Genomic DNA, 26,359 nt, shown 5'->3' on the forward strand with positions numbered 1-26,359 from the left:
AGCTAGGAAAGCATTCAATTAGGGTTTCAAACACTCATTAAAAATTTCAGTTGAGTTCAGGAGTTGCATCCTGAGTTCAGGAGCAACACCCATATGCCTTAGACCTGTGTCATCTATTCAATGCTATACTTTTCAAAGAGAAGCTGTTCTATATAGGCTGAAGTTATGCTGGCATTACATGAGGCAGGGTAACAGGTAAATATGAGCTTATTTCTCATTTTGCATCTACCACAAAGCTGCACTTTGAAAGCTCAGAGGTAAGTAATGATGCAGTTGGAAGAAGGTGAACCGTGCCAGATGTCACAGAAACACTGAGGTAGCACAAGATGAAATAGCTGTTAAATAACAGGCAGTCTCTGCCAGGAATTAAGCCACAGAATGCTTCCTGAAAGAAAAATTATAAGAGGTGGTCTGCAAGTGTGACTGAAGCACCCAGAAGAATCACAGCATTGAGAAGCAGTCCTGTACTTAGATTGATCATGGAATTCTAGTAAAATCCTGACTTTTTTTCCTTCTGGTGAGGGAGATCTCAGTGGACATCCAGAAATTCAAAATCACCCATGTTCAACATGACCATGTTGAACAAGAACCCTGGAAAATTTTACCACTGTAAAGCCTTTGAGTCCCTTCTTGTTCATTATCTTATCAAAACACATCCCTAAGCTCTACAATGCAGTCTGCCATCTCAGGCATCACAAGCAAGAAAAGTTTTTCAAAGTGTTCAGCCTGACCAGCCTTGCAGCTGATAAGCTAGTACAGCCACAATGGAAGGGAATTCATTTTTCTCCATCACTGAATATCCTCAGCAACAGGGTAAACTACAAAGTGTTAAACCTAATGTCAGATCTATCCCAAAACCAAGCAGATAGGAAAGAAATGCAAATATGTCCAAAACTGCTATATTAAAACCACTGTCCCAGTATTTCAACCATCAAGTAACTACCTTATACACACATCCACCTTCTTCAAAACTATGTAAATACACAAAAATAAATTTTAAAGTGTAAGAGGAGAAAGCTTTATTTACACACTTCCCCTTCACCAGAAATCAAACCAGAACTGTTATTGCAAGCTATCAAGCATTCCTTGTTCTTCAAAACAAAGCTGCTGTACATAAACGACATGACTTGTCAACTATGTAGCAACACAATATATTTTAGTAGCTTGCAGGTTTTCTCACACATTCAGGTTTTCCATCTCACAGCATTATATTTAATTATGTAACAACGAACTTCTGCCCTTATGTAACCTGTTGGCCTGAAGTTGCTGCAGCTATCAGGAGGGTATAATGAAATCTTACAAATGCTTTTTAGAAGATAGGATGTATATATAACAGTATTAGGTCTTAGAAAATAAAGGTCTTGAATTTTTTTCCATGAATATAGAAAAGGAAAAAAGAGTGAGGATTTCTGAGGAAAGCTGTGCTACTACTGGAAATAGCTACCTCATCTACTGTTCCTACAATTCTGCATAATTTTCATTATTTTTCCAGTTTTGCAACTACAGTATCTTAAACAAGAATGAACAGACTGCTTTTCTGAAGCCTTTAGAGTTAAGTTTAACTTACTTTTTTTTCTTTTTTAACACTGCATGGAAAAGAGAAGAAAATGGGAAAAACACCTCTTAAGTTTTAACATTACTTAAGAGAAGAAGTGAGAACCAACTTTTACTGTCTTTGACTGACTTTCCATAGTATTTAGAAATATTAAAATGCAGAAATTAGCACCTTACACTTCAGTCACATTTACATATGTCAGTAGAAAACCAAAAACTTTTCGGACTCAGAATGTAATGAGTGACTTTGTTTTTCAGATTTAGCAAAAAAATTCCCTCTCTTATATAGCTTATCATGTTGTAGTCAGCACAGACCAGAAGAGCAAAGCCTGCAACCTACACAGTAAAGTGTCCAGCAACACAAACAAACCATTAACTTGAAACAACACTGACTTCTAAACACTTAGCAATCATATCTCAAAAGAGGCTTGATTTGACTTAGTGCTGCCATCCAACTGGAAAAAAAATTTACAATGCTTTCAAGATTTGACTCTAAAGAATTACTTCCATACTTATTGCTTAATATAATAAAATTAGTTAGAATTGCTCTAATCTCAAACTAGGAAAAAATCCTGAAATCTTCTCAGTAAACAAAATTTTGTTCAACACCACTAAGTGCATTTATGCAGAAATAGAACAAAGTCATCTTGATGCTTACCCGATCATTGCGTTTTCTTTAATCTGGCCCTCTGTGCCATTTACCATTGGCTCTTGATTTCTGTTCTCTTTTTCTGAAGCATCACTTGAGAGGCCCAATAAAGCTCGCACTCGTTTTGATTTCACATCCAATATCGTGTCGGTGTAGCCCACTTCTTGTAGATACCTGAAGGAAGAGAACTCATGCTAATCTCCTCTGCACATGTCACTTCTGCAAAACATGAAATTCCTTCCTGAACTTCTCCCTGAACTCATCCTCAATCCCTTAGCTTAGCAACTGGCTGAACTTCTCCCTGAACTCATCCTCAATCCCTAAGCTTAGCAAACTCCAGTGCTGAGCTAGTGAAACATGCTTGTAAATCATCCTGTACCAGCTGCAGAGGGATCGCCTCTTGCAGTACCAGCCTCTACAGTCACTGAGAAAAAAAAATATCAGAGAGCCTAGCAGTCAGAGGTTATACAATACGTTATTCATTCATCTACTAAAATGGATGGAAAAGCACTTTCAATTAAAATACTTACAACTGCTTTATAAAAATCACCACAGTCGCATGCACAAGCATTTTTATTATTTGACACATGGAAACTAGATACAAGAAGCAGTAGATATGTTACTTATGTAAACATTATTAGAAGCCTAGAAATTTGAATAAAACCTAAATTCTTTAGCTGTGGCCATTAGTAAGAGCTGTTATTTATGATGAACTAGACTTGATCAAATCTGTCTTGCCTTTCCTTTATTCTGCAATGGATCTGCAAAAATTTGTCTTCCACATAAAGACTGAACAGCAAAAATCATTGTATAGATTTCACAGCCCAAAGTTGGCTCTGTAGTTTTAAAGTTGGCTCTTTCACCAATATGCCACGTTGCCCTTGAGAGAAACAGGAGGGAAATAATGATTTCAAAAAGAAAAAGTAGAAATTGGTTTGTGTCCTTCCCTCTAGAACATGGAGTTAATAGCAGAGAATTGATTAAATTTTCAATATTCTAGACAACTCTGAAAAAAGGAAATGCTATTTTACAGTGACAGCTGCTACAAATCAGGAACATGCACTTCTCCTGCAAGAACATTCTCCTCCAATTATTTAGTATCATTCACATAACCACATTAGGAGAGAAATACTGATTGTTGGCTACAGAAAAATCAAACAAGTCACCTATGCAAAAGAGAGTCTGTCAGTAATATGCACTCTATATTCAGCAGTGTGTCACTCCTGCATGAAAGGCGCTGAGACGGAATGACTCGTCTTCAAAATCACTGATCCAAGTCAAAATCACTCTAGTTACATTTATTCAACATGCAGGCAATGATTTGAGCTCTTGCAAAAGAGAAGCCTGGACAAGCCATCCAACGAATTTAAATTTGTACAACTCCTTGGAAAAAGGTCTTTAATATAAGTTCCAGACCATCCTTACTGTCTCAGTCCCCTCTCATTTAATCCTCTGTAACACACCAGACATCATGGCAATTAATTTATACTATGATCACAAGTCAAAAATTAATTCCGATTAAGAGACATTTGTTTCATTGAGATGAACAGAGAATTAGAAAACATCTAGTCTAACCTTCTGGATGTTAATCTTTTCTGCAACTTAAGCAAGCCAAAATAAAAGTTTTCCTTCTCCAATGCCAGCTGTTTTTATTTTACACAGCTCTTAGCAGAATCACATGTGTCTTTTGCCTTTTAATTGCAATATGTCATGACCCACTGTTCTCCCAAGCAGATTGGCTTATTATACTCCATGAAAGAAAAGCAAATGAGATCAGGTGTTTGTGATTTGACAAGGCTTCTCATCTGAAGTTATGAAATATTAATTTTTTTAAAACCCAAGGAAAAGGAGTGCAGAAGCTCAATGAACTTCATCACACACACTAGCTTTTCTTTCAGTAAAATACAACTGAAAAAAAATAATCAAAAAATCAAATACCATCACCATCATATTTCATTAGCAGATTCTTTCTTTGCATTCAGTATTTGAGTCCTTTTTTCAACACTTACTGTCTTAACAGCTGTCGTCCTTGTTTCCATATTAGCTGGCTGTTCTGTGGTGGCTGAATCTCTGTCTCATTCCCTTCATCTGAAAAAGATTATTTTATTACATTTTTTTTCTTTTTCCTATTTGCATAAAAGATGCCCATCCACAAAAAAAGTGATCTGCCTGAGAATGATTAGGAATGGTTTAATACCAAAATTCAAAGTGCAAATAATGGAGAAAAAAAATGCACACAGCACATAATTGTAGTACTATATACACATAAAGATTTCCAGGTACATCCTACTCTATGAGAGCAAGTTCCACTAGTCCTAACTCCTAAGCACTCCTACTCTATGAGAACAAGTTCCTATCTCCTTTAGGGGCACATAATGTCAGTCAATCTGCAGTCCAATTTTTGCTTTGGCCTCCCAAGATAATTACTGCTCACAATAAGTCTGAATACAAATATCTTTAACTGCTAACTGCAGCATGATATTGGTTTACAACTTCCCAATTTTTTTATATTTGACAGTTCAACATAAATCAACAGATCTACTTGCATCAATTTAATCCTTATTTGCATTAGTTTTGTAGAAACAAACAAACAAACAATAGGGACTATTTTTTAACTTGTAAAGTTGTTAAAAAATTTTCAGCACATTTTCCCCAACCATGAATTTGTAACCAAAAGTTACTACTCCAGGAAAAAAAAAAAATTAAAAAATATCATGTGGCTATGTGGCTGTTCTTTTAAGAAAACTATCAGAATGCTGGCAACCAACAGCTACACATTTATTCCATATACAGCTTCACAGCACATGATGGTGGGTTTTTTCCTCTCCTCAAGGAGATGCATATGCTTCCCAAGATAAAATGCCTTGGTTTATTATCTATGAAAGCCTCTATAAAACTTTAAAACTTTGTGGTCCAAACACTGAAGGATGAACAAACTTCCTGTGTAAACAAGACTTAAGAACCAGAAAAACCTGTGGTATACTCCTATGAGTAACTTGATATGTGACGTGTGAAAGCTATTATTCTCATCAGGAAGTCACTTACCTTTAAACAACTCAATTAATACAACACAAAAAAACCCCACCACCTACCCAAAGAAGCTATTAAATACTAATCAGAATTCACATGCAAGGCGAGATATATGAATTTTAGACATCTCATATTCACAAATCTATTTAATAGCAACCACAGGAAATAATCAAGTGCACAATCATCTTCCCATGACAACTGGACACAGCTGGATCCAATGCACAGCTACCAAAGCTCAGTCTATAATTATTAAAACATGACTGGGGTAAATCTGCCTGAAAATTCTTTTTGAAAGCAAAATCCACTCTTCTGAAGGCACTGTTAAGTATATCCAGTGGCAAGAATTCTCTTGTGCTTAGTCTCTTCAAAAGTGATGACTGCTAGCAGTAGCAGTCGTTTACAGATAAGAGTGAAGAGACTTGCATTATGAGGAAATTATAGCAGAAGATATAGTATATATAGTATACAGGGATAAATTGTATAAATAATTTTATTTTTAAAGTACCCCTTTACCAGGAGATTGAAATCTTTCTTCTAAAATTGTGTTACAGACTCACCAAGAGATCATAAAGAAAACAACAAGGATCCATGTGGAAGAACTACTACCAACATTTTGACTTTTTTTCATGACTGGGCAGGGAAAATAGGGACAGGGTGAGGGGAACACATCAAGACACAACATAAGTATCTATCAAAGACAACTCCAAAATAGCATCAGAACAAAGTTTTTTTTATAAGTCATCAGTCCAGATTTGATACAGAATGAAAATACACATTTCTGGTAGCTGTATATAGAATACAATGGGATAAATGAGAATAATGGAATTTTAACTGAAGTATTTCCACAATGTTGACTTTGCAGAATTAATGCACAGTCTAGACTCTGCTGGGCAAGCCAGGCCTTGCACTACATTCCTCAGCTGGAAACTGGAGCAATGTGCTGTAGATGCATCCTGAAAAACTACAAAAAATCCCCATGGTTGTCTAGGGCTGTGGGATGATCCGGACAAAGTTTTCTAAAGGTCCAGAAAGAGACTGAGGTCTTCTACTTAGTAGCACCAAATTCAATATTTCTTCAGTTATGGAAATAAAGCTGATAATTGCATGAAATAAAATTTCTAAAAAACTCATTAAAAACTTGGACAAGAAAAGCCTGGTGTAAAGCTCTGCTAGTTGGTATGGGGTTGGATTTTTTGTTTGGGGGTCTTTTCACGACCTTCTAAATCCAATGAGGTAAGAAATCACCATGACAGTCAGCTAGACCATCCCCTCCATAAACCAAGCGACAGAGATGAGATTTGCAGACATTCTATGCTCTGCCTTTACGTATAGATGGTTCCAATTTTGTTGTACATAACACAGTTAAGCTTTTATGCCAGTAATAAACTCACTCTCATTAAATTCTTACCAGAATCATAGTTCGGTGGCTTCATATCTCCCTGATTCAATTCTGTGCCATATTTTAATTTGTGGTATTTAGCCCTGCAAGGAAACCAAACAAAAAAAATTTTAAAAATCTATTAGTACATTTAAAGGATATCTCTAAACACATAAATGTCATCTGTTTTCAATTGAATAGCCACTCCTTTCTTCTAGGCTGGGAACAAAGCAAACCAAGTAATTTTACCATGATTTCAGATAGGTAATTTTATTGAAATATTTTTTTCCAAGGGTTACATGTAATTGCATAGTGAATACTGAGGAAACACGCAGAGCGGTTGACTGCAGATTTTACAAAATGTCCTTGCTACAGAAAAGGTTCCTTCCCTGTGGACACAAGCAACTCTTCTGCTTCCCTTCCCAACCCCCCAGCCTTTCCTTTTTAGCCAACGTTTATGAAACATTTTTACTACCCATGTCAGTTCAGTGCCATCTACTTCGTATCTCATACTGTCACTCCATTAGGCAAACTTTAGTTTTATCCTTCGAAATGCTGTGCTCTCCAACAGCAGCAGGCCCTCAGCCAAAACTATTCTAAACAAGACTTAGCAATGACAGCTCACCCACACCACTTTCTCTCAAAGCTGCTAGGTCTGCCACTTGACCAAGTGCAAAAATGGAGACTTCCAAAATTATTTAGGTTTCAAAAGGTCTAATATAATAAGCCCCACAAAGCATGCCATACAATGAACAAGAGTAGCTACAAAAAAAATGGAAAAGCTTTTTAATTTGAGAAGCTTCATCCTAAAGACTCAGTATGTACAGACTTTGAAATACACATAATAACACCACAGTAGAACAGTATTATACATGCACATGTAAATTATTCAAGATTCATTACAGTAGTCTTATAACACTGCAGTAGAGAAAGTGAGGCAAAGTGAGCCTTTTCTAGTTTTGCAATCTGTTCCCTCCTTCTCTGACACTCACCATAACTTTAAAAGTACAAAACTGCAAGTTTTATACCTTCACAACTGGGTAGAAGAGTGGCACTTGCACCAGTTCCTACTCTAAACAAAAGGCTGAGAACTCAGGAAATGCTGCGTGTGCAGCCTGGAAGTAGTGGAACAATCAAACAGCTCACACGTACACGCAGTTCAAACGCAAATGTACAAAGTGAAGTGTAGGGTAGCAAGAAAAAGGCTGAAAAAGACAAAAAAAATAAATCTCTCATATGCACCAACGTGAGAAGGAATTTCATTCGCTCCACTAGGCACAAGGGAGCTCTTCTACTTAAAATTTATTTTTAAAAAATTTAATGGGTTTGACACTTTGTAATTGTATGAGGCAAGTTTTCACTAAAATCGCATGACTATATCACGAACAGCTGCAGAAAATGTTTTCAAGTTACCTGCACCTATAGATTGCTTCTTAAACATCTTCATTATATTACTGTTTTCTTTTGCCTTTTCCTATTTCATCAAGAAAACCCATTACTTCTAACAAAATAGTGCTGAAGAATGCTTCGTAGTTCTTACGTTTCAATTTCGACAGTAATAGCTTCCTACTAATCCAGGTGCATTTTAATTATAATAAGCATTTAATTCTGACTGAGAAGGGTAAGTGAAGAGTGAAGAAGTGCCTCTTAGGCATAGCAACATCAACAGATGAAGGAACTAACTCTCAAGAACCAGAGCACTAAGCTCTAACTCAGCTGAGCAGCAATCAACAAGGAAAAGAGAAAGGATGTGCTTGAACTGTATTAAAGGCAATAGATGGAAGTTAAACATTTTGGTCAGTACAGAAAAGAATAACCAAGAGTAGAACAAAATCAAAGCTGAATGCTCAATCAAAATATTTATCTTTCCTTTTCCAACTATCCATTTCTTACATGTTACCCTAGTAAAACAACTGCCTCTCATTATTGTTAAATATTGATGCTATGTATACTTTTCTCCCACCACCACTAATGAAAAGCAATGATTAATCAAGAATTAAGAAATCCTCCACTTTGCAACCAACTTATAAGAGTACAATTTTCTATGCAGTCATGAAATCAAGAGACCTTAATATGTAATCTATTTTGATATGACTTAACAGAAACAAATAATACTCTGCTCTAATCTGGATTACTGACATATGTTGTGTTCTACTTCATTCCTTCAAAGAATTCAGGAAGAAGTTAGTTTTGCAGCAGTTGACATTTGCTTTTAGTTTGTGGGTTTTATACAAAGTTCCACTATGCTCTATGCGTTCACTAATTTTCTTATCAAGTTTTGTTAATCATTTCCAGCCTAAGTAAAATGTTTGCTAGGTTCACTGAAAGGATCATTCTTTGGACCTTTCCTGTTCCTCAGATCTCATGTTCTCCAAAATCTGCCTTTCAAAGATTCAGACTGCAGTTTTTTAAACTTCTCAGTATATTTATTTCAATCTCCTAAATCCATGGTTGCTCACTTTTAGTTTGCTCCCCTCTTAAATCAACAGTAATAGTCTTTTTTCTTACTGAACTTTTCCCCACTCATCAAAAGCATTATAAAATCATTTCACCAAAATGAGAATATTCATTCTAAATCCATTTAAAATTGTTAGTAACCAGGATTTTCTAACTGGTTCAACCTCATAACACAACAGCTTTTAAAGCTTTTGGTGCTATTCTTTACTTCAAGAGGATAACGTAGATGACATGGTCTTGTACACCACTGGCCCTTTAAATTTATTTTAGGGCCAAACTGGATTAAGATTTCATCTTTCAGAGGACCTAACTTTGTATATTGCAGGCAGAGACCAGTAGCACTAGAGAAAAGGCAGAACAGTGTTCTAACAAAGAGGCAACTGAAGAGATGAAAAGCCCCAAAAAGAAATCCTTATTTCCAATATTGCTGGAAAAGTTAAAAACAAAGTTATAGAGCTCTGACTGCACAAAATGATAAAAAAAACCCAGTGCTACAATCAAACCTGAATTAAATTCAATTGGTATAAATTCAGGTCTCTGAGCAGGACACACACTTGAAACAGAAGCATGAGTATCATGCCAGAGTATGTGACACACTGAACTCATCTTCAGTTGAGGTGAGCTTCTAAAGTTCAGAAAAATATTACCAAAAACTCCCATAAAATCAATATAGAGCACTAATAGGTTATCTAGGAAATATCTTCCACATTTCTCCAGGCAGTATGAGATTTATTATTAGATGCTTTTTATGATACAGTTCAAAATGTCACAGGTATGAAAGATAAACAACCTTCTTTCTAAAATGCACTAAGAAAAGAGCTGAACACCATGACTCAAACTCCAGGACTAGAAGGGAGTCTTGACCCTTCAGTTACACATATTGCAATCAAAGGGTATAAAACTCTTCACAAAATAACCTTTAATTCTTTTCTACACAAATTCAAAATATCACTTATTCTATTAGCACATTTTAATTTAATCTGTTTTTACAATGACAGAATATCTGCTCTCCACCTGTAATGCTTAATTTTTTCACTTTTGCAGAAATCACAGGGTCCATTTATTAACAGCTTTAAAATGACCTTCTGCAGCTCACCTTGAACTCTAGCTCACACATCCCAGTAGTGTGATACTACCATCACAAAAAAGAGATAAAGTATATTTTGTGTAAAAAAAGTACAAAGAAAATGAAAGTTTCTTCAACCTTTTTATCCTCTGGTCAAAAAAAAGGACAGTGGTTTGGTGGCAGGGGAGAAAAAGAAACAAAGATTTATTATCTGAAACTTGTTCAACTTCAATTATTTACCTTCCATTTCTGAAAATTACATATGAATTATTAACAGTATGCAGAGACAGAAAAATGACTTGAAAATGGCTACCTGAAAGATACAACTTAATAGAAGGTATTTTCTATCTGAAGACTAGCCTTCCAGTTATTTGAAAGAAAGCTATTTTAGCACTGTGAAACTATGTTCCTGGGTAGATGCCCTTACTCAGATAAGCATGAGTATTACCACTGCTCTGGCTTCTGCCCTTCATTACACAATTCTCCTCTTTTGATAAGCAGTATTTTCATCAAACTATGTGTCTTCTATTTAGTGATTGGAAACATTCAACATGGCTGCCACACAAGAACTGCTTAGGAAAATGCTAAAAGCTTTCATCCACGTTTCCTAAGACTGACTGCAGTGAAACTTTTCTGAATACTTCACACAGAAACAAATTTGATTCCAGTCAAAAAAAGCCACTATTTCTTGGAAATATCTGTCGCCAGACCTGAAGCATCTGATCCAGCTGTGCTGAGGGAGCCTGCCAAAACATCCGTAGAAGATCTGGGAGCTGCCGCCAAATCAAGAGACATAAACAAGAACGACTGCCAGGAACAGCACGGCGAGATATTCTACCCAAGGGAGAAGGCGCCAGCCTTACACTGATCAGACACATCAGTGCAGAAAACAACACAAAATTAAATCAACTGTTTCTAGAGACATGGCTCAGGAGTCCAGCTCTTTGGTTGAAATATGTTAAGACAGGAAGTGAGCTAGACTACCCGAAATAGGACATGTATTTGAGAGAAACAGTACTATGTTTCAGCTAGCTCCTGAAAATCCAGAGGCACCAGTGCAACTTACTGGTGGTGGAGCAAGTATTGATAAAGTCATAAAAAGTAATCCTCAACTCTGAACAGCCTCACAGTGCAATCTACTGGATGCTGGCAAAACTACATCAAAACTACTATTGAAAAATGCTAGCACTTAACTATGCACTAGCTCCTTCTAAGCTCCTTGCTACTTCACCTACTAAGACTCTTCAGCAGAAATAACCTGGCTTGATATACACACAACAAGAAGGTAACCTCACAATTACTGACATAAAGACTAAACATTAAACTAAATTTGCCAGAAAAACATGACCATCAGTAGTAAAACTTATTTTCTACCTTACCCACGCTACAATGACATGACATGAAATAGAGAACAACAACAGTGGTCCCAAAGTTGTTAATTTACAGTAAAATTTGAAACTATTAGGTTGATAAAAGAAATGCAGAGCAGCCACTATAAATAACAGCTCATAAAAGCATGTACCTGAGAAAACAAATGTTTCTCATTTCTTTTTCATGGTTTCCTGAGGGCATTATGAACATGGAGTACTTGGGCCCACAATTTCATATTCTGTTCTGTTACTCATAATCTATTTCGTCCAGCTGAGAAAGATCTGAAATACTACACAGCCAGAGCAGCAATGAAGGAATACAGGAATGATTCCCTGCCCCCTCACAGCGCACCAACCTTCCCCAGACTTGATAGTAATGTCTTCCTCCTACCTTGGAGGATCTCATTTTCCAGCTCTAAGAACCCAATGGAAAATGCCAGCATCCTGATTATTGCCTGACCAGGCTGACAGCTGATTTAGGAAAATGCTGGGAAAGGGAGCAGTGCTTCCAAGCTCAGTATGTTGCCGTTCTTTGAAGTATCAAGCAAGAGCACTTGCGGGGAGATAATTCCAGCAGAAATACAAGACTGTTTCTTTAGAAACTAGCAAATAAAACTGCAGTTTAAAACTACAAACTCATAAATAGCTGTCTCCAGCATACACACCAGTCACAAGCACCACATCTGCTTACAGAACTACCGGTACTGGAACTGTCACACTGGATCAGATCAGCTGACTGTAGCCTACCGACCTGAGTAACCAAGGCTAATGCCACACACAGCAGAAAAACACGCAACATCAAAAATAGTGATGTAAAAACTGTAATAAGAAGCCACCAAGTGTTTTTTCCTAATCCTGACAGGACTGCTGCATTAAGTTTTAATGTCATAATTTAGGTGGATTTTACATTATAAAACTGAGGGACATTTTCACCATCCATATGGAAGTTTGATTTTTGGTTTTTTTAATGTTACAAAGTTTCTCTGATAGTACACAAAAATGTATTTACATTGTCTGATGATTTTAAATTGCTAACTTCTGTGGGTTATGAACATGAAGTGTTAGAGGTACTTTTACATAATCAGGAATAGCTCCACCAGTTTTGAAATACAAGAAATCTTCACAGAAATATATATATAACTTAGAGTATATTTTTAGCTGAACCAATGACACTAAGCTCTGTAATTATGCTTCAAATGTAAGCCTTTCCACAGCCATAAACTGCAAACTCCATTGTGCATACATTTTGTAATTTTCTGTGCTCTTTGATGTAATACTGGTATCACAACAGAACCCAGGCAAAAAGAGTATCTACCTTAAGGATTCCTCCAAGAACTCCCCAAAGAAGAAAATACACTGGAGTCCTGGGGCTACTGCTGGCCAGAACCCTGGCTGCATCCCTATGCTAGTGGATTAACTGGTTGCTACCAGAAAGAGACAAACTGGATGGTAGAAGACACATCTTGTGCTAAAATAGCCCACATAAGATGAGCAAATCTGAATGCAATACAGTAATGTAACTACTGGTGTCCTTTTAAAATTATCTACCAGTGATGTTCTATTCCTCCTTTGCATATGCGTGTATTTGAAATCTTATTTCTACTAAACAAACTATTTTAGAGGCTTCTTTTATTAAAGAGAAGCAGGAATTATCTAACAGAAAAATGATAATGTAAGCAATGACTGCTTTGCAGCAGTACCATAAATATACTCTTTATTCAAGAATTTTAAAAGACATTTCACTAATTAAAAGAATTTAAACTAAACTTGGCCTGAAATAAATCCGTTGAACAGAGAGATTTCTGAATTTCTGTTTGCCTCAAAGGTTAGAATAACAGGAAAGTATACATAAGAATAAAATGGTAAACTCGGGATTTGTACTAAAATGTCCATGAACAAAGAAATAGACATTGATTAACTGGTAAACATAAACATTTTTGCAATCACACAATTAACCTCCAGAAGATATTCTTGTACAGTCTCTCATACTGAAAAGGTTAAAAACTTAGCAAGATTAAAAACCAGAAATTATTAGACTGAAGACAGTTATTCAAGATTTCAGTTGACACGTATTAATAAACAAAGTTATTACGCTGAACAAAATTAAAATACACTGTAATTCTGGAGTATAATCTGTACAGTTCAGTGGAATTTCACCAAGGGAAAGCATTCATTATTGATCAGCTATGGGTTTTGCTAGCATGTTTTTCCAGCCATGCTGTTTTAGCTGTTGTTCTTATCATAATGCAGACGTTTAGACTAGTGGTTTTATTTAGTACAGTAAAATTTGTCAATCTGAGAACTGAATAGAGACAGAAAAAATATCTCTTGGTTTTGTCAAATACAGAGGCAAAAATAACGTTTCTGTCTTCAGCATTTCTTCATCACATACTCATCACAAAAGCAGCATACCTTTCCTGTTTGAGTGCATATTCCAGCATTTTGATTCTTCGCACTAGATCCTTCTTCAGATTTTCCTGTCCTTTCCTTTCACCTTGAAGAAAGGCGATCTGGGCCTGCAAAAGCAAGTGTTCAATTTAGAATCTGCTTGCTCAAACTTATTCAGCTTAGCTCTTAAGTGTGTGTGTCTTCCAAAGTTAATTTAATATTCATTTGTAGAGTTCAAAAAGACTTGGCTTACTATGCTTCATAAACATTAAACACTTACAAAAACCACTGCAGAGATAAGCCTTCTAAACAGCATGCTCACTAAAATAAAAAAAAAGGAAAGAAAAAGATAAGAAATAAAGCAATTTTGGTTTGTTTAACAGGGTTTGTTTTCTCTCTTGGATAAACACTCCATAAAGGATAAGGAATGGATAAAATAAGCATACAAAAAGCCTTCAGCAGATAAAAGTATTCACCAACAATAAGCAAGAGAAGATGATAAAGTATTTTTGCTCACTAACTGAAGTAGTGTACAATTAAGATATCATTCTATAGATACATGTCAGATACATGACACTAGTAAAAAAAACCTGATGTAAACCATGTTCAGCTAAAATAAGAACAAAAAAACTAAACCCCTGTTTGTAATACAGGGTTAAGCGTTAATTATGATACTTACTAAAATAGGTTAAGGAAAGCTCTCCAGAAATACTATAATTAAGAGAGGAAGAAAAAGGAAAACAGGGAAAGGTATTTTGGTGAGGGAGACAAGGAGAGAAATGGTACATAAGTAAATAAAAGTGAAGTAGAAAATAGACAGCTAACCTCTATCAACTTCCAGCACAAGTATTTAGTTGCCTGTGAAAAATCTCCTTTAAATAGATAATTACAACAAACACAAGATATTAATTCCTAATCACAAAGGAAGAACTCCCTGATTTTCTACCTAATGCTCAAATCATGAGGCAAGTTCTTACACTTGCTCAACTCACAAATACACTTTTAGGCAAAAATACCTGCAGGCAGTCACCACTTCGTGCCTCAGCCTCACCTGCCATTTCCAGGATCAGAAGCTTTCTGCACCTCTACAGCCAAGTCACCAGGCATCTCATCTGTGTCTTGAGAAGCACAGACAGGATAAATGGCAACTGGTCTACACAATCAGCTGTTGAGCATGACAACCTATAATCCTTTCATTTAAATAAATGCTCAGGAAAGTGGGATTAAAAATGAGCAGGAATATCCTATCCTCACCTGTTACAACCTTGCAAGCAGTCCCCAGATATTTTAGTTAATGGAAATAGCTGCTTCCAAAGAATCTGACTGCAGATTTTCACCCCAAGGCGAGAAAAAACCAAGTCACTAAATGTCATTTTCTCTCCAACAACTATAAAGAGAAGGCACACAACTAACTCAGTTGAATTTTGGTGACCAGGAAAGATGAATCTTACACCAAAAGCCCATTTGTTGGTGGCCAGCAATAGCAGCTGCTCTAAAATATCACACCAGCTGACATAATTTTATTGCTCAAGTACAGTCAGTAAATAGCTTGACAGACACCTGAAGGATCCTTCACTGCCGGTCACCAACTAGATCAGCCAGTTTATGACAAGAGAAAAACACTGGCTGCTCTCCAACTAAGTCACTCTTCTCCTTCAAAAGGGCAAATACATTTGAATTCCAAAAAAAAAAAAAAGTCAGTTGAATCAAAAGAAAGATCTCTCACTCTGGCATTAACTACAATTGAATTCTAATGTCAACTTTATGCTCAGGTTTAAAGAAAGGCACAGGAGAAATAAATGCTGATGCTGGAGTCAGCATTTCCTACGCTGAGGAATGTAACTGAGCGAGAAGCATCCCAACTCAACAAGGTCAGCATCCCTCCCAAGAGGAGCATCTCAGGCACATGTAACTTAGTTTGCAGTAACTGCACAGACACACAGATTCTCACTCCCTATCTCCACACAGTCCCAGCAGAACTGACACACAGTCTTCCCATCAAAAGGGAGAGAACATCAAACGTACTTTTAAAAACAGAAATCATGGTGTAAATATGTATTTGGCTGGAATGAAGAAGATCATCCAATGCCATCAGGACACAAGCTGAAGTGATCTATTATGTGACCTGCTGTCTGCAAGCAATTTCTAGCCAAGAATGAACTGACTGAACATGCTGGAATGAAGCATTTTTACCCAGAAGGCTGGCAAACAACGCGGCTCACACACTGCTACACTACAAAGGTCAAAGCAGCATTTCTGTTCTAACAGCTGAGGCTAAAGTCATCTTCCACTGGTAGCAGCCTAAACTAAATTAAAAAATGCAACTTCTCAGTAGTTTTAACAGTTTCCTTTTGTAAGACAGAGAGACATAAATGGATATGACTGAGAATTATCATACCACATCTCCTTCATGTGGACATCTTTTGTTGTCAGTAATACCTCCATACTCTTAATGATGTCTTAGAAGTTTTCTTTTTCCTGGATTTTCAAGAAGTACTTGTGTTTCTTACTTAAAATGCACACAGCAACAACAGACGAATCTCCAGCCCTACACAAGCTTATTGCTAGGATCCTTCAAGGTTAATAAATATATAATTTACAGATAGGAAGTTTTACTGGGACTTCCAGAAACTGAGAATAATTTTGCTCTCTCCTTGGAGGCTGCATGGTTTCTAGCATAGTTTGTTCATGCTTTTCTTCAGAGTAGCATCCTTATGCCTAATACTCACTATTTTGCAAGAATTCTGGCTCTGGAAATGAGAATACTTATATTTGATCATTTTTGTAACTTAGAGAAATATTCCCTTTCTTTTCCACAAGATGTTAGCAACCCTTAAATATATATATATATATAAATATATATATATAAATGTTGTTGACTTCCTAATACTGGCTTAGCAGCCATAACAACATAATTAAATCATGAAATCACATCTTAGTAAGTCCAGATTTTACCAATGTTTAAAATGTACACTGAAATTTATAATTCCTTGAATCATTTGTACATGTACTGAGTAATTACAATTACATCAGCCTCAGTGGACAATAAAAATCAGTTATACATGTAAGCTTAAATGTTATTTGAGAAATTCTCAATACCGATATTCAGATTTGCTTATATTGCACGGAAGGACAGTATTAAAATAATAACTGAAATTTTATATTAACAATAATGTACTAACAGTTCATAACGTCTTAAGCAGATTTCATTCTTTAAATTTTCATTCTTTTGGCAATTCACCGAAAATATGCAAAGGTACCTAAATATTCATACCATAAAATAAAACACTTTGCAGATAAATGCAAACTGAATAAACAAGTACAATGAGTTGAAATATCTAAAATGACAAATTATGACATGTAGAAGTATTTTCACAGTCTCTAGAACAATCCAGTGGCAACTGTAGGATCACTATTTCCAACTAAAACACATAGACAACGCCTGTCTAAATGTCTGTGCAAACACTTAATGTGCAGGAGGTCTGGGTTGAAACATGATGAAAATTGTAACTGAACGGCACAACTACATTTTTCTCATGTTTCAGGCACAAATGACAGAACTTTACCAATAGACTGAGACTCCACAGGTGACTTCCCATGGCTGCAGCTTTAACCCAAATCAAATCTGCAGCCTGAGCTACACCTGAGGAAGAAGAGGAGCAAAGGAGATTCCCTTCCACTTTGAGTAATCTGCAACACTGTTCTACACTCGTGTTTTGGCCACTCCTGGGAAAGTTTGCCAAAAATTTCAAGAATTCGCAAATACTCCCAACAAACAGGTTCTGTGACAACTGACCTTCTAGGTAATAAGGTTAAAATGCATCAAGTTGTAAGCCAGTCTTTGCAAACCTCAAAATTGCCTATGGGGATCCCGCAAAACCTCGTATTGTTCCTTGCCTTATGGGTGGGGCGCATCGTCTCCATAAAGCACCCGGCCCCGCTGGCTCCACGGCAAGAATCAAGGCAGGACCCGCCTCGGGTTTATTCCAGGCTAAGTGCTACAAGTTACTGTATTCCAACTCAACTGTGACATTAAGATCAAGAGAGAAGGAGAAAACAAAATCAACAAAAAAGCCAAAATCAAACCAAGCAAAAATAGCCACCACAAAACCAGAGAACACTGGAAAAAGACATGCCTGGAACTGTCTATTTCAGCTGCAATTGTTGAGTCCAGGGTTTTTTTTTCCACTTCATCTCACAGAATTTTTTTGTATGACCAACTGCAACGTAGCCTAGAAGTGTCATACACATGGTCTACATTATAGCACTCTACTACCTTAACTAGTCCACTTCTTTATTAAGAGGTTTCAAAAATAACATTCATTCTTATATTAAAAAATTTTTCCAAGACAACAACACTAGTGTTCTACAAAATTCCCCAAAGGACTCTAATGTCATGTTACTTTGAAGCAGACAAAAAGGTGATACAATGTTTTAGGTAGCACTGGGCTAGAAACAACTCTTTCTATAAATGTTGTTGACTTCCTAATACTGGCTTAGCAGCCTAACAACATAATTAAATCATGAAATCACATCTTAGTAAGTCCAGATTTTACCAATGTTTAAAATGTACACTGAAATTTATAATTCCTTGAATCAGTAACAAGCATGTTTAAAATATATTATATTTAGACATCTTTTTAGGCTTATATCTTGACACTACCTAAGAGCAGGAGATAAAAAAATTCTCCTCTTTAACAGGAAATTTAAAAAAATAAACATACTATGACTGCTAAACAACTGGTGCACATTTAGTATCAACTTCTATCAATTTCCTTTTTACAGCTATTTCAAGTTAAAAGGCAATTTTTTTTTAATTCATAAAACTCAAAAATTATAAAAAGCCTTTCTATTTTTCTCTAAAATATCTACTATAATATTTTAAAGTAAACCTCACTTCAAATTTATGGGCATTCAAAGGTCAACAGACATAATTTGACAAACAGCTACTAAGACACACAATTCTCTACATAATGCTTCCATAATTCAACAACCAGGTCTTCAGAGGTTGAGAGAAAGAGGACAAAAGGGTGGGGGGGAAACTGCAGGGAAAGTATTGCAAAAAATATGCAGATATCTAAAATAACTAAATACATTATAGAGATGAATCAATCTGGAGCTGTTGTGCTAACCGGTCTACCAAGATCTGCCAGAAGGATTCTACAGGCTGCCAGGGTACTCAGTATTTTAGACTATAGCTGGCTCACTGAAGTACTATATATTTAAGTATATTTGTAAGTAAGTGTAGGCATGCCCCAGGGGTGAGAAGAAAAGACAGGGAAGGGGGAAGGGAAATATCAATGGTCTAGTACAACTAGGGAACAATTTTAAGAGGCACCATACTTCACATCACTACACACACCTACTCGCACTCTGTGCCAAGAGAGGCTAGGAAGCTTTTGTAATTCCTGCAGCCACTTAAGATAACAAAACTCAAGTGGGGCCACAGGCTGAAACGACTGGCAGGCACCAAGGCATATTTAACTTCACCCCACACAGAAGGTACTTCATCCCATTTATCCCTCACATGCTCTCACTGGATGATAGCACCTCATGAGACCAATGCAGAGCACGATCTGCTACTGACACCTTATTTTTGTTGGACTTTTCAGAGATGTCCTAAAACTGGCATCAGATACAAACCCAGAAAAAGCATCCAAAAGAAATCAAAGATTTCATTTACAGTAAAAAAACTTTGGATGAAAATGCCATCTTCTTACGTTCTTTGTCTTTTTCAAACAATGTTTTCAAAGAGAAAACACTGCTTGAAGAACAAATTCAGTGAGACTGAAAAACTCCTAATAAATGATGCAGAATTTATTCACAAATTGTACCTGGCAATACCTTGCTTACTCTAATGTAGGCATCTCAAAACCAGGAAGATTTGTTTTTCTGCAGTTTGAAGTGTTTTACTACATAGATCTCTTTTCAGATAGCCAGTCTTTCTTTTATCCTCTCTTCAGTGCTGCCTTTCAGTGTTCTAGCAATTTTAAGCATCTAAACAGTTGCCAAGCAATGTATAGTCAGCTTATTTAATCATTCTTCATAAGCAAAATTTTTCTCACCAGTCCTTTCTGTGGTACACGTACTTAAGTGGTGAACATTAACTTTTTTTTGACCCAAGAGCATATGCCACATACACCAACACAAGCACAAAGAGAGTGCAGCTTTTAATTCTATTATGTAATTCTATAAGCAACACTGCAAAGGCATGTCACAAAATAATCACATATTATGAGCTGGAGTCTAAATTGCAAATGCTCAAATTCCTTTCCACTTGCTGTACAAGAAGGGCAGAAATGCAGCGACAGCAGTCAGCAGCAGGACTGATAAACAGACCCATGGCCCACATTTGAACAGACAATGGGAGTTCACAGGCCCAATGAATCACTTGGGCTATGGCAAGACAAGGGAGAAAAAATCTGGAGATTTTTAGATTTGGCTTCAGTAACAGAAAGAGGAGTGAACCAGACTTGACCACACAAGCATTTGCAGAGGCAATTTGCACACTGCAGTTCCTCACTCCTACATCCAGGATCTGCTACTCCTTGTATTCAGGCATGCATAACCACTCTGAACTGACTTGGGCATCAAGTGAAACAAATAAAAAATAAGTGATTTTGTTCTTACCTCCTGTTTACAAGCTAGGATACGAATATCATGCATGCCATTTTTGCTCCAATGCTTTTGCAATCCTGCCCTATGTGACTGCACTAAAGCAAAACATATTCCTGACTAAGACCAGAAAAAATGCAGTCTTTCCTCACTGCAATCCTTAATTTAACTTCTTTATCACTGGGTTATTTTCAAAAACACTCAACAGTAGCGAGCATATAGTGAACTTTTTTCAAATGGGAAAAGAACATCTGGATGAGTTCATCTACAGGCCCATAGAGAACAGGTCACTCAGATAAAATGAACTTTTGTTTTCACATTTCAGAGTATTTTTACTTCTAGTTTATTGTCTGCAAAGCTTGGATTCTGAGCACTCTGAAATTATTCCAAAGAACTCTTTCAGGTATCCAAGCATTTCTCAGCATTTAAAGCTAAAACATAAGGATCCCTCACCAATTTCAGTTTTTGCCACTTTTTAACTAAGAAATGTAGAAATGAGGACTTGACAAGGCTCACCAGCCTTGTTAAGCCAAATACATGAGTAGGTTACTGACCAATACTTACTTTCTCTGAAAACTGTTTACTGATAACAGTTTTAGTTACAGCTTGGTATTTGTACAGTCTTACTTCTTTTAGCATTAAATTAAGATGAACCAAAAGTCTCAGGCAATTCACGTGGTCTTCCTCGGGGAATTTCACACAGACCATTCTAAAATTAGCAAATAAAGTTTCTGTGTCTACTGAAACGTCAATAGAGGCTAAGCTATATTTGCAACTTGTTGTTCAAACAGTGCCGAGTTACTTATCTCTGATGCAATAAAATTGCCATAAACCAAGACCCTCAAAAGAAAAAGAAGGGCTACATTTTGAGTAAGATAGAGATACAAATTTAATTTAAAATGTTCACCAATAAAGACACTTAGGATGTTTCACCATATGCTAACCTGGCCCTGAAAACCAAAGTTTTCCACCTAGAACACAGTAATCTATTCCATTTTTGCTCAACCAAGAAAAACAGAAAAATGCCTTTTTCTTTGTGCAAGTATAACTTTCCATGAGACGAGTTTGAAAGTTTTAAAGACCACTTGGAGACAATGTAACATTATAAAATTCTCTCAGTTCATACTACATCAATATTTACAGCACCATTTTCCTAAAGGATTTAGGCTATTTAAGAAACATATTTTCATTATACTTAAACTAAATTACAGGTTTGACAGATATATGAACTGAAATATCTGATGCTATGAAATTATCAGATCAATCATACAAAAAAAATCCACCTATAAAAACCAGATGCACACCTGCAAAAACATTGAAAACATTGTCTCATCAGTTTGTACTTACATTCTACATCTACAAACATCTGAATTTCTGACAATCACTGAACATTTACTCTCACTGGTCCTCTTCACTTAAGTAAAAGAAGCCATGACAGCATATCAATGATCATATTGGAATTAGCTGGCAAACATGCATATAAGTAGAGGAGAATACAGTTTGCTTCACAAGACTCTGTCAAATATAAAGTTTGCAAAAAAAACCTTGTGAAAGAGAGGCTATCTGGTAGTCACCAAGGCCCATTTAGCATCATTTTTCCCAAATAAACACACCTCAGTATTGTGACCACAGCTTGTTTTCTTCTGCCTTTCATTTGATTTATCTGATACATTTATATAAAACAATAAAGTTGAAATTATTGCTTTTCTGCAGTGGAGATGTACGTAACATTAATCACTGGTGGTTCTTTTGTACTATCTGCCTTATGAGAAAAAATATTTCATAGAAGACTTTTACAGCACTTCTGCCAATTCATCTTCCACTGAGAATCTCAGAAATTTGACCTAAATCATCACACTTGAAAATCTTATACAAAACTTCTTCAAATTTTGTCTATTTTCCATTTTATTGGTCAAACTGTATCTTTAGGACTTTTCCATTAACTTAATAACTGATTTCACCAACTCACTGCTCATTACTTTTTCTCTGAACAACGTTTTCAGATTATCCAGCTATCAGAACAACTTCTAACTAGAAATTTAATCCAACAAGAGGACCGTTATCTAAAAGCCAACAAACTGTAAATATCAACAATTTCTGAATCAAGTAACAAATGTCCTAAACCACACTATAAATAGTCACAGCCATCTGTCTGATTTGCCCCTTCTCCTCATTACTTTAACTTGTCTATCTCCAAGGACACAATCTTACCACGTAGCAGGCCTGGTTTCATCGCCTGCCTCTTGCAGGAGAAAAGCAGCAGCAAGGGGCAAGATCTCCATCCGTGATTCCCCCCCAGAGAGCTAACATTACTAAATCTGACTTCCATACCGATCTCAAGTGCCTATCTATTACTTCCATCACATTCCTTCTATTACAGCTGTTTGCTATCATTTAACCACATTTTATCTCATTTCATTATCTCTCCCTATCATTTGGGTGGTGTTTTCTTGTTCTTTTGGCACTGTCTTACAAGGACTATTTTTAACAAAGCTGTAGAAACACAAGCACATTGTATCCACCCATTCTCCCTAATTTCCTTGCAAACCTTTTCAAAGGAAAGTTTACCCAGGAAAAGTAATTTTCATGTAACGCTATCAGGTCCCACCACTCGTATGGAGTCTACTACTCCAAAGAAACAAGTTACTGGTTAGAGGAAATGAAAACTTCAGCAGTGATGAGGACAAAAGTTAGAAAATTCCTTTGCAGGATGGGGGGTTGTCCATAAACACAGTTACAGCATAGCAGTTTGTTGCAATTTAGAGCATTTGTGAAATGCGGAGAAATGCCAATATCAGCAAATCTGCACTTTTGCCAGAAGAATGTTTGTCACAAGCAAAACTTTCCACAGCAACATATGCATTGCTTGTAAAGACAACATTTGTAGCCAAAACAAAAGCCACACATACACACACCTTCCAAGTTCATCCAGCCTTGTTGCTTGCTGGAACAAGGACATGCATTGGCGGCGCTGGGCTCTTTGGGGTCCCAGCCCCCGGGGCAGAGCCCCCATTGCTCGCCCAGGGGTGACAGATTGCTAATTAAAAGGGAAATAACATCCGAAAGAGACAGTCACTCCCAACCAGTCAGAAGACCCATGGTTAGGGCAAGACACCAGTATGGGAGGCAGTTCAACCCCTGCTGGCCTCAAGCAAAGATATGGATTTCAGTGCCCTGCACGCACATTTGATCAAACCCTTTGCTATTTTTGGATGGGCTTGTCCAACACACAATGACAACTCTGAACTGTCTCTGTGTCAGTTCAGAAAAATGCAGAATGAAAAAACCTGAAGTCTAAAACTTGTAGAACAGGAAATCCTGTCTTGTCAACTCTCCCAAGCAGCTGCTAGAAGAACCTAAGAAAAGGAAAATCACTAATTTCTGAAAAGATATGAAAATAGATTATAATGCCATAAAGCACTGTTTGTGAATCCTTAAATGAGGATTAATAACGTTAGTATTCATCCTAGTTAATTACTTCACAGGGCATCACGAAAGTCTATTCTTAGGATAATTTTCCAATCTGCAGATGTCAAAGTAGTGTAAACAGAAAGCAAGCATTAAAAGTTAAATATGTAATCAGCAGATAAGCATCTAGGGGAACCCCATATTAATCTGTTTTCATTCTTATTTGATATACACAGCTTACTAATGATGCTTACATAGATATAAATACTGAAGTCCTCTTTTGCCTTGAATGAGGAAGATTATATAATAGAGGCAACAATAATTTCAAAAGGTTCAAGAAAAATAATTAGAAAATCAGAATAAACATGAATATTTGCCAGGGAAAGCAAAATACAGGCACTGATAGGGAGAAAAGCCTTGGGAAGGCAGTACTAGACCAGTAACTAAGAACAGATTAAACTGCCCAGCTTGCTAACTCACATATGTTATGAGCTTGGGTGTGTGTCACTTGAACAAGCACCACAGAACACAACAGGAAGGTATTCTATCTGTCCATCACACTTAGTTCCACACAGTTAATTAGAAGGATAAGAAAAAGAGAAAATAAAAAGAAGCCCAGAGAGGAAGAAAAGGAAGTCAGGAAATCACAATGGGACTGACTTCCAAGGTATTTTTTGGAGAGAGGGTAGAGTGGAACTAACCAACAACTACAGAGCAGAAGCCAAGCACAGTAATAGTGTGGCATAAGGTATCCCAAGTATTCCAATATCATGGCAGGTAAGGAACCAGAGATAAAGAAGTCTACCTCTTAGAAACTAGATGAATTGCAGGAAAAAATTATAGCATACTAAGACCACCACACGAAATAGGTCCTTTGCCCCACAGCATCCCAAGAGTGGATGGATAATCTAGCACTGGAATTTGCATTGGATAAAAGTACAATGAGGAGTACTGCATCTTTATCTTTGGAGACAAACTGGGAGACCTCAAATTTCCATTATTCTGTTAAACATTTCCAAATATACAGGCCAACAAAGTGCTTCAGAAGGAGCACAGACCAGGCCTTTAATTAACACTGCTCATGCTTGAGGTGCACAATTTCTAAAAGCCACCTTGTAGCTGCTGACCCCCTACCACAAACCTCTCAGAGGGATTCAAGAACATTCATCTGCAAATGGTCACAGCAGACGTTAACGCCTGATGTCTGTAGAGATAGCCAAGAATTTTGCACCTTCCTGAACATGACTCTGCAGCAGATATATGCTGTTACAGCTCATGGCAATGCCAGCCACAGCTAATTATAACTTTATTGAGATGTTTTGGCAAGAGTCAAAGGCATTCAAGCAAACAACTTGTGATGGGGTTATCTGCCACTGATAATACATGACTTCTGCAAATAGTCTAAATACTCAATTTCTTTCCTCCTCTCTCATCCTTAACACCAAGCTTTTGAGGGATACCTGGGGGAGGAGGAGGGAAGTCATGCTGCTGAAGGATGTGATAAATATGCAAAGTGTTATTGCTTTTAATACACTGGCAAAATTTCCTAGGTCCTGTAAAACAGATTTTTTTTCTCCAAAGCAATATTTGATATCTGAATCAGATATGAATATATGTCAAGATATTTATGGGCCTCCACTGGATATATGACACATGAGGTTATTCCTATACATAGCTAAGCTAGTAACTTTCTACACAGTATTTACTAGATGTAGTGAATAGAAATATGATTCAGTTACTAACCAATTTCTCACTGAATCAGGGAAGTTAAAATAAAAATTACTCTCTTGTTCTCATGACCACTTCCTTTAAATTCCTACAAGGGAACTCTCATTAAAGAATGTCACACCTACCACTCTTGTCAGAGTGGTTGTTTGATGTATGTAGAAAGTAAAATGTGAAAGATGGAAAAACCAACCCAATAACCAAAAAAACAGAGAAGTGGTTTGCATTACTAAACAGACTCAAGACTCTCTTGACAAAGACTGTACTTTCATAGAAAGAAGAGATGGACAGGAAGAAAGAGACAAAGAAAGGAGACTTAAAAAAGAAACCCATAGACACTTTTCAGTCTCAAACATGGCCAAATAAAAACCAAACAGTGGGCTGCTAGCAATATGGCCAGCGTTAAGGTTTAACACAGGAATTTTCTTGTAAACAACACCAAAGAGGAACGAAGGTTGCACTATCGACTGTTATTGGAGTTAATGCAACGTGCCCATCACTGAAGTATCTGACAGCAATGGCTCTAGGCCAGGAGCTCACAAGTTCTTTTAACCACAAGATCACTATCAGTCCTTTCATGCATTAATGAGCGTATCAACCCCACTGGTTTTCAAACGAAAACACTACATAACGTGCCCCGTAGTACCGAAGGGGATCCAGCCGGTCCCGCGGGCCGGGCCCCTATGCGGGCGGGGCGGCACCGCGGGCCGGGGGCAGGC

General features: G+C 36.9%; 1 protein-coding gene across 3 annotated transcripts in view; it reads right to left on the minus strand.

Moving 5' to 3' along the window:
- Positions 1-14,020, minus strand: part of STRN (striatin) — a 54,634-nt gene extending 40,614 nt beyond the window's left edge. For 2 of the 3 annotated variants that reach the window (XM_031059458.1, XM_031059452.1), the window contains exons 1-4: positions 13,917-14,020; positions 6,642-6,715; positions 4,213-4,291; positions 2,213-2,377 (exon numbers count right to left, since the gene is read on the minus strand). In XM_031059458.1, coding sequence (XP_030915318.1) covers positions 2,213-2,377; positions 4,213-4,291; positions 6,642-6,715; positions 13,917-13,945 — 347 coding nt within the window. In that variant the 5' untranslated portion in view covers positions 13,946-14,020. The remainder of the gene's footprint in view (positions 1-2,212; positions 2,378-4,212; positions 4,292-6,641; positions 6,716-13,916) is intronic. The other variant, XM_014308221.2, reaches the window with a different exon arrangement.
- Between the last annotated feature and the right edge of the window lie 12,339 nt (positions 14,021-26,359).

This window comes from Geospiza fortis, unplaced genomic scaffold, assembly GCF_000277835.1.
Source record: "Geospiza fortis unplaced genomic scaffold, GeoFor_1.0 scaffold41, whole genome shotgun sequence".
Lineage (NCBI taxonomy): Eukaryota > Metazoa > Chordata > Aves > Passeriformes > Thraupidae > Geospiza > Geospiza fortis.